We start from the raw sequence: 8,508 nt of genomic DNA, 5'->3' as shown, positions 1-8,508 counted from the left end.
TGCATGCGAGGCAAGCGCTCTACCACTGAGCCACCTTCCCAGCCTCTTGCAAAATTTCTACTCACCAAACATCCAGACGTCACTGGCTGTGGTGAAGCGGCGGAAGTTGATGGACTCAGGGGACATCCATTTGATGGGGAGACGAGTCACAGAGGCTTTGGGTGGGCAAAAAAAAAAGTTGCAGGGGACATTTCAGGAAGAAAACATCCAGAACGACGCAGCTTCTTCTCCAAAGACCCTTGACCTGGGCTGTCCAACCCCAGGCTTCCCTTTGCCGGGATTTTGGATTCAGACAACGCTCCAGGGGCAAAGCGGTGACCAGAACATCCCCTCACCTTTGTAATAGTCCTCATCCTCAATGTACCGGGACAGGCCAAAGTCCCCCAGCTTCACGCACTCGGGGGAGGCCACCAGGATGTTGCGGACAGCGATGTCCCTGGAAGGAAGATCAGAGACCAGGTTGGGATGCCGCTTTGGGGGTCCTGGTACAGGGGCTGAGAATGTCCCCAGACTGGCCGGAGGAGGGTTCCACCCAGGTGACCTCACTCCTGGGCTGGAGCAGCGGAGAATGACCAGGCCACCTGCGTGCCTGGCAGCCCAACACCCGGTGCCTGCTTGCTTCCACGGGCAGCTTTTCCCACCATTGCAAAGACGACTGCAGAGCATGTGACTGCAAACCAATGAACGCCATCCTGCCCTCCTCACTCTCGCCCCCTGGCTGCTCACCTGTGACCCTCAGGATAGAATCTGAGTTTCACAAGGAAAAGGCTTTTCGTCTCTTTTGATCATCATGGTGGCTAGAACCAAGTGTCAAGTCCGCTGTACGTGTTGAAGGAGCAGAGCCTCCTTCAACATGTGTGCATGTGTGTGTATCCTTCGTGGTTATGCACACAGCCAGGCACCGTGGTAATGTTAATGGCAGGGTGAACTTCCTAGCATTGTCTCCCTGGGCCATGAGGACATCATGTTCCCAAGGCAGCATTGTCCATTCAGGAGAAGGGAATAAAACCAGCCATGAGGGAGGTGGACTGGCATCCAGGGCAGTATCTGACCCCGGGATTCCAGCCTGAGCAGGTGCCATGCCCTCCCCCCACCCATCCTTCTTGGGGCTCAGGTAGAAGGGCCTGCGCTCAGGGCAGCCTCACCTGTGCACGCAGTTGATGCTCTCCAGGTAGGCCATGGCTTTGCATATCTGCAGTGAGTACAGGACGAGGGTGGGGACCTTCAGGGAGTTCTTGTTTCGCTCCAAATAGTGGCCCAGCTGCAGGAAGGGAGAGGTGCATGAGGACCCCTCATTCCAACCCACCTGGTGACTGCTACTGACCCTTCCCTTCCTTTAGGGGCAAGCCCAATGGTGGAAAGCTGTTCCAGCAACTTCCTCTAACAGATGGAGGGCCTCCGCTTCAGCAGAACCTGGGAGGCAGGAGGCTGGGCTCTGCTCAGCCCAGCTGTGGGCAGGGGTTCCTCTCCGCTCACCTCGCCGTAGGGGTACAACTCCATGATGATCCAAGTGGGCTCCTCCTCGATGATGCCTATCAGCTTCACAATGTGCGGGTGGTCCAGATTCTTCATCATCACTGTGGGGCGTGAGAGAGAGGGCAGAGGGGCGGCTCAAGGGTGGCATCGGCTGTTCTCATTTGCTTGGTTTGTGCTGGGGATGGAATTTAGGGCCTCATGTGTGCTAGGCCTGAGCTATCCTCCCAGCTCGTCAGATAGAGGTGCAATTTCCGGTCCCAGCTGGGTGAAAACAGGGAGTAAAGCCCCTCTCCCATGTGGGGCACAGCACAATTCACGCTCTGGCTTCCAGGATCCCCGGCCTCCCTCCTCTGCAGGGCCGACCCTCTCAGGGGCCCTGGCCCAGGGCATGCCCACCTGCCTCACTCATGAACTTCTCCTTGTTGTCCAGGGTGCAGTCTTTCTTGCAGGTCTTGACAGCTACGTTGATTTTCTCCCCTTTCTGCAACAGGCATGTGTTCAGGGACTCTCAGTCCAGCCTAGTGCTTTCTCCTCTCCACCTTCCCACAGATGCAGCCAGAGGAGGCAGCTATACTAAGTAGCTGGTCCCTGCTTAGTATAGTATCCTCTGTCTCTTGCTCTCGTTTTTCCCTTTCTTCTTGATCTGGCTATGTTAGAACTAGAGATGGCTTCAGAGATCAAGTAAGCCTGCATGTTCTGATGAGGCCATGGGATCTGCCCAAGGATAGCGGGTATGTGGCAGAGCACCCGCAGGGCCTCCAATCTGATGGAGCCTGGCTCATCTCTGTCTTTAGTGCTAGGGTTTAAACTATGCTCACCTTGCCCTTGGGCTCTTGCCTTCTAGAAGCAAGACCACAGGGCAAATCTTGCTCACCCTCTAGGGACCTGAGACCTGAGACTGCCCTTCCTCTTCTTGGCACTGGATCCGTCCCCTAGCCCAGGGACCCTTCCCTACGTCCTGCCTTTGGTTCCGTCCCTACGGCTTTCTCCACTTCTTGGCAATGAGTCTCATCCCCATCACTCTCCAGGAATTTCATAAACCCTCCCCGGCCTCGTGGATGAGGCTCCAGGGCACCACTGCCCCTGCCCTGGCTTCAGAGTTGAGCTCCTGCTCTGTCCTGCAGACGGAGGAGGAGTCGGCAAGGCCAGAGACTCACATGATCCGTGTAGACCCCTTCATAGACCTCCCCAAAGAAGCCTTCACCAAGAATACGATTAAGAACGACATCTTCACGGGCAAGGCCGTACTGTGGACCTGCAGACATGAAGACAGCCACAGAGCAGAGAGCAGCTGCAACCCCCAGGAAACTCAGTGTCCCCACACCCCAAGCCACACACCAGAGATCCAGGGACTGAGCTGGGAAAGAGATCTAGAATGTTCTACTGTCTCAGATCCAGGAAAGAGCCATCACCCCACTCCCTGGAACTTGGGTTCTTATGTTAGAATCTCCACAGAAGGGCCCAGGCCCACCACAGTCCACACGTGGTCTCAGCCTTCAGATCAGAGGCTTCTCTGGTTTGTCCTTGTCCTAGCCTGTGGGAGGACTTAGGGAAAGCAGAATATCCCCTGGGGTGTGTCAGAGTCTTCAGTACCCCTTCTGGGGCCCAGGGGGGTCAAGAGCCTACCTCCAGGCCTCCACAGGGTGTCATCGGGGATCTCTGCATAGATGTCTGACTCTGCAAAGAGAGGAAGAGGCCCAGTGTGCAGCAAGACGCGCTCGCTGCACAGCCAGCCCTGATGGTGTGGTCACCACCCGGAGGCCAGCGGCTCGGTTCAAGGCTCAGGGGAGAAAAGCTGGGCAAGCCCGAGGCTCCTGTCCCGGGCATCAGGGCAGTCACGGAGGCTGACACTCTCGGGTTGAGGCCCTGTCTGCTTTGACCCAGTTGTGTTACTCAGGGCAAGTTAGCTGACCTTTCAAAAACACCTGATGAAGGGGATGCTTGTCTCCCAACTTCACACACCGGATTTCTGATCTATAGTGTGATGGGTTTACGGCGAGGGCCTTTGAGAGGGATTTAGTGAGGTCTTGATGGTGGAGCCCCATTCTAGGTTTATTGCTTTCTCCTTCTCTCCTTACCAGGTGAGCATATCACCTGGTCACCTTCAAACTGGGGAGGAAATGGAATTGAGGGCCTCTACCCACCAGCTATCAGAACTAGGACAAATAAGTGTTTGGTATTTTTTGGGTGGAGCCAGTTGAACTGATGAAGATAAGCACAGTTCGTGCTGTTTTCACGTTTTCAGGGAGCAGTGACAGGGAGGGCCATTTTCTGGCTCTCGGCATGTCGCACACACAGGGAGAGGGGGCTGGGCAGGGGCCGGGGGCAGGCTCACCTATGCTGCAGCTCTCTGAGAAGTGGGACCGCCGAGCCTCTAGGTTTCTACAGGTTTTGGAGAGAAGTACAGGAGCTGGATGAGCTCAGAAACCAGCCATGTTCTCCGAGCAGCCCGGCACACCCTCGCCCACCACCCCATCTGCAGAAACAGCCAGCCTGGCAGGCACCAAGCCAGGAGGCTCCGAGGGCTGGAGGGAACAGCAGCCCCCCACGATGATGCAGGTGCTAATGGGGACTGTCCCTGTAGGCATGCTAGCAGGGACGACCCCGCACCAGGCTGGGTCTCCCATGTGCCTCCAGAAACCAGGGCTGCAGTGGCTCCCTGTGAGTCCCTGTGAGACACAGGCTTAGTGCCGGGCCCTCGCAGCTCACCCCCCACCCCACCCCCGTCCTCCCCCATGTACTCACAGCGTAGGGATCTGGGGCAGGCTGTTCCGCTTCTCACCATCTGGTGGAAAAGGAGGAGAGGGAGGATTGGAACCAGGGGTCTGGATGGACACTGCTCCTACAAGGGACTCTCATCCCACCACTCTGCTCTCTTGGCATTCAAGGTAGAAGCTGTACAGAACTGACTCTTCCTTGTAGCCTTCTGCTTGCCAGGTGCACGTGATATCCAGCAGCCCAGACCCTGCTCCTCAACACAACCCCCAACACAGCCACACGCAGGAGGAACCAGCAATGCTGGCGATGGCTCTGGTCCTTCTAGGGCTTCTATGGAAACTGGCCTTACATCTCCATGGCCATCAGGGCCAGGGGTGGCTGGCCTGGGCCAAGTCCGTCCTGCAATTGATAGCTCAAGATGAGCCTGAGGGGGAACCGTGTACCAGTACCACCTACACTCCTACAACCTCTGCCTTGGCTTGGAGGTCTACGGCTTAGATTCCCTGCTTTGTCTCATGGGCTTGGCTTGGCTGTGATTTTATCCACTCTCTGCCCACTCTGCCTTTAGAGAAAACCCACCTTTCTTGGGATGGATGATGAGTGAGCCTTTATGTTCCCCCTGCAGCCGGCAGTAACCATCTATGAGGTCCGCCATGTTCTCGGCCTCTGCCAGGGATGAGGTTTTGATGGACAAAGACTGCAGAGAAGAAGCCAAGCAAGGATGAGACCCCAGAGCCTTGGCTGAGGTCCATCTCACAGGGCTGGATTAGAGGCTGCAGGACTGTACCCCCACTCTGCTCCCGAGCTAGGGCTCTCATTCCTGGAGACAGCCACCAGGGGGCGCACTGGTCATCGCTTGACCAGGCAGGCAAGTCTGGGTCTCAATTTTTCTGCTCTGAGTCACTCACAATAACTTGCACCCTGTGGGTGTCAGTATGCACAAGCAGATGAAGTGGGAAGTGGGCGGGACAGGGCAGGCACAGACTGGGGACAGGAGAGACAATGCCTGCAGTCCCAGGTCTTGCTTTTGAGTCATTATTCACTTGGTGAATGTAGGCCTTCAATTTTTTGATTTCTGGTCACCTTGACCTGACTTAAAAATCTTTATCTACTTCTTTCCAGTCACTAAAATAATAGTAATGTCACTTCCTGACTTTCCTCACAATGGATCACCATCCCAGTGCTTTGTTTGGAACTGGATACAGTTTTCTTAACAAATCCAAAGCCGAGACCGCACGCCAGGCTGTCTGGAGCTGGTCCTCACCTGAATGACAACTCCAGGTCCCCAGAGAGCTCACCTGGGGGGCCCCTTCAATGCCCAGCTGCAGGACCGCCTGGCCCTCCTCCAGTGGGAGGCACCTGATAGACTTGATCTGCTTGAACTCAGCCAGGCAGGTGGGCTGTGGAAGAGGAAGGGGTACTGAGACTCATCCCACCACAGAGGTGGCAGCTGAGTGAGCAGGGCAGTCAGGGTCGGGATGAGGATGACAAGGGGCTGGGAAAAAGGGAACAAGGCTGGAAGGATCATCTACTCCAAGCAGCAGAAACAATGAGGTCTGGAGAAAGCCAGGACTCGTCCAAGGTCATATGCTGTCAGCAGAGCCAGAAATAGACCTGTGTCCCCAGAGTCACCACCTCATCTTGCCATGGAAGGAGCAACTCTTGTCTCTGAGCTGCGAGAGCCTCAGCAGCAGCCTTCTTCCCCCTCCTTGCCCTTCTCTGAGCAGAACAAAGTCACAGGAAAGTAAAGAACCATCTGCCCCATGCTGCAATCCCCAAACTCTCTCTCCCAGAACTCATGCCCAGGGCATGGCCTTATGGGGTCTCTGATCTCAGCAATGGGAAGGAAAAAAAACACTCATCATGAGACAGGAGGGGAGGCAGACAAAGGAGAAGAGCCCTGGGCTCTCTCTACCTTTGCATCTTGACCAGTCAGCTGACGGATGCCTTTAGGACCGATGACCAGGTCCACAGTGATGTTCCATCCTTGCTGGAATAAAGAGAGGAGAGACTCTCACTCCTGTTCTATCAACCCCTATCCATAAATCTAAAGCTACAGAAGCTAGACACAGCTCTCCTAACGTAAACCCAGCCACAAAGCTTGCTCCTCCTGACACCCTTCCCGGAGCTGGAGGCCACCCTTCAGCTCCCTGCTTACTCCTCACCCCCGTGTCCCTCTGTACCACATCCAAGAGGCCTGGAAATCAGGCCCAGGAGCAGGTAAGGAGAGCAAGTCATTACAATGAGTTCACAGCGGTAGGTTTCCTGGTCGACATTGGCAAAGCCAGCGAGGGTGTTGAAGAACTTCATGACACACTCCTCCTCTCTCAGCGAGGCATACTGCTGGAACGTCTGCTGGATCATCTTCCGGAACTGCTTGGGCTGGGGAGGAGTGGAGCCATGTTGAGCCAGGCCCTCTTCTGAGCATGGCCTTCTTCCTTAGGTCCCGCTGAGAGGCTGGCCACTGTGGGAGTGGCCCCCGGGGCCCCTGCCCTGACTGAAGCCAGGATCTGTTCCCTGGCATCTCAGGAAGGGTCACTCTGACTCTAGGAGGGCGATGGGAAAGATGGCACCCCAGGGCTCAGGACACAAGCTGGGTCAGCATCCAAGGCCTGCTGGAGCCCAAGGTATCCCATCCCAACTCGCAGCCAAAGTACACGCACTGTTCTTTATCCACAGCCCAGGCTTCTCGGAGAGTGCCGGCCGGATCCCCTAGCTCTAGTCTTGGGGACCTACACAAAGGGGGCCCTGGGCCTCAACCTCTGGCTTTCTTACCTTTAAGTTCTCCTGCATCTGCTTTGGGAAAAACAGGTCCAGGCCTACTTCCTTTCTGAAAGAAATAAATGTGAGCAGCATTTGACTTCTTTCATACCCCAAACTCCTGGGCAGCTGGAAGGAAGGAGGATCCTTGGGGGTTGGGCAGATAGGCTCTGGTGGATGATGGAGGGGTGGTGATAGGAAGTCAGGCACTGGAGATAAGGAAAGGAAGAGCAGGGGCTGGTGCAGAACTTACTCCAGGAGCTCAAAGTTAGACTTCTTGTCAAGTGCATTATGCGGCATATCTTTGAAGAACCGCCTGGAAAAAGAAAAGTCATGGAGAAGAGGGCTGATGGCTAGAGCGAGAGGCTGCCAGCAGGACACCAGCGCCCAGGTGTTAGCCTAGATCCCTTCCTCCCTGACAGGTGTGGGGATCTCTGGAAAGGAGAAAGGAAAGTCATGAAACCGGGAATTTTAAAAGCTGCAAGGAAATTTCATTCCTAGAAAAGATTCTAGCCCTGGGCTCTAGGAGGCATGGCTTGGTATTTGAGATATGGTCTCACTAACTTTTTTGGGGTCTCAAATCATGATCCTCCTAACTCTACCTCCCACTGGGATCATGGGCTTGCGGCACCATGTCTGGCCTGTCCTTAAAAACTTGTAACTAAATGGTGTCTCTGAGTATACTACCAAGGAACATACTGGGTGCCTCCTAGAGTAGGGTATGTTTGGAACTCCGAATAAACTAGTGTACATTTCAAAAAGCTAGAGGAAGGATTTTGAAATGATACCAGTAAATACAATTATTATATATTTACAAGCACCATTTTTTAAATGAAGAATTTACTAGGCTGAGATGAGGAAGGGGAAGAAAACTCTATCTGAGACCTGTTTCCCTACAGGGGACTCTCAGAATCCCTGGTGGGTGGCTATGGCTTAGTGAATCGGTGGACTGAGACCAGTGCTCAAAGAATGCAGAATGCAAGGATAGTTAGATAGTGAATGTAAAGACTGCGGGTTAGCTAAACACAAGGGTGGACAAGTTTTCAAAATTGACAGTTTTAAAATTAATAGAAATCTTAGAATGACTGAGGAGGAAGAGAATGGAAACCACTGCATAGAAAAGAGGCTCAGTTAACACTTGCATTGCATGGAGAAGTGCATGGGGAAGAGGCTCAGTTAACACTGGCATTGCATGGAGAAGTGCACAGGGAAGAGGCTCAGTTAACACTGACATTGCATGGAGAAGAGGCTCAGTCAACATTCTCAGTGCATGGGGAAGAGGCTCAGTTAACACTGGCATTGCATGGAGAAGAGGCTCAGTTAACCCTGGTAAGCCATCCCCGTCTCCTGGCTGCGGCTTGCAGAGCTCACTCCCAGCCTGAGGTCAGTCAGAGCTCCAGAGGACAGAGCTGCCCCACAGCTGAAGTGTACACCACACTTTGGTTTCTAACACTTGGGGCAAAAGAATGAGAACAAGTCACTGTCCCTTATCAGACCTTCTCTTCCCAGAGTGAGCTTCACGGCCTTCCGTGCTAAGAGCCATCTCATGTGTCA

At 54.3% G+C, this 8,508-nt stretch overlaps 1 protein-coding gene across 2 annotated transcripts in view; it reads right to left on the bottom strand.

Annotated features, from left to right (window-relative positions):
- The window catches only part of Ptk2b (protein tyrosine kinase 2 beta), a 62,129-nt gene that overhangs the window by 14,837 nt on the left and 38,784 nt on the right, over positions 1-8,508 (bottom strand). For both annotated transcript variants that reach the window (XM_013024241.1, XM_013024242.1), the window contains exons 6-20: positions 7,208-7,270; positions 6,970-7,024; positions 6,436-6,576; positions 6,110-6,184; positions 5,493-5,594; positions 4,774-4,891; positions 4,222-4,261; positions 3,812-3,858; positions 3,103-3,153; positions 2,634-2,731; positions 1,873-1,957; positions 1,477-1,577; positions 1,146-1,261; positions 336-436; positions 66-155 (exon numbers count right to left, since the gene is read on the bottom strand). In XM_013024241.1, coding sequence (XP_012879695.1) covers positions 66-155; positions 336-436; positions 1,146-1,261; positions 1,477-1,577; positions 1,873-1,957; positions 2,634-2,731; positions 3,103-3,153; positions 3,812-3,858; positions 4,222-4,261; positions 4,774-4,891; positions 5,493-5,594; positions 6,110-6,184; positions 6,436-6,576; positions 6,970-7,024; positions 7,208-7,270 — 1,283 coding nt within the window. The remainder of the gene's footprint in view (positions 1-65; positions 156-335; positions 437-1,145; positions 1,262-1,476; positions 1,578-1,872; positions 1,958-2,633; positions 2,732-3,102; positions 3,154-3,811; positions 3,859-4,221; positions 4,262-4,773; positions 4,892-5,492; positions 5,595-6,109; positions 6,185-6,435; positions 6,577-6,969; positions 7,025-7,207; positions 7,271-8,508) is intronic.

Source organism: Dipodomys ordii, unplaced genomic scaffold (assembly GCF_000151885.1).
Source record: "Dipodomys ordii isolate 6190 unplaced genomic scaffold, Dord_2.0 Scaffold74, whole genome shotgun sequence".
In the NCBI taxonomy this organism is placed as follows: Eukaryota; Metazoa; Chordata; class Mammalia; order Rodentia; family Heteromyidae; genus Dipodomys; species Dipodomys ordii.
Note: the sequence above shows the minus strand (reverse complement) of the source record. Positions and strands in the feature narration are given on the sequence as shown.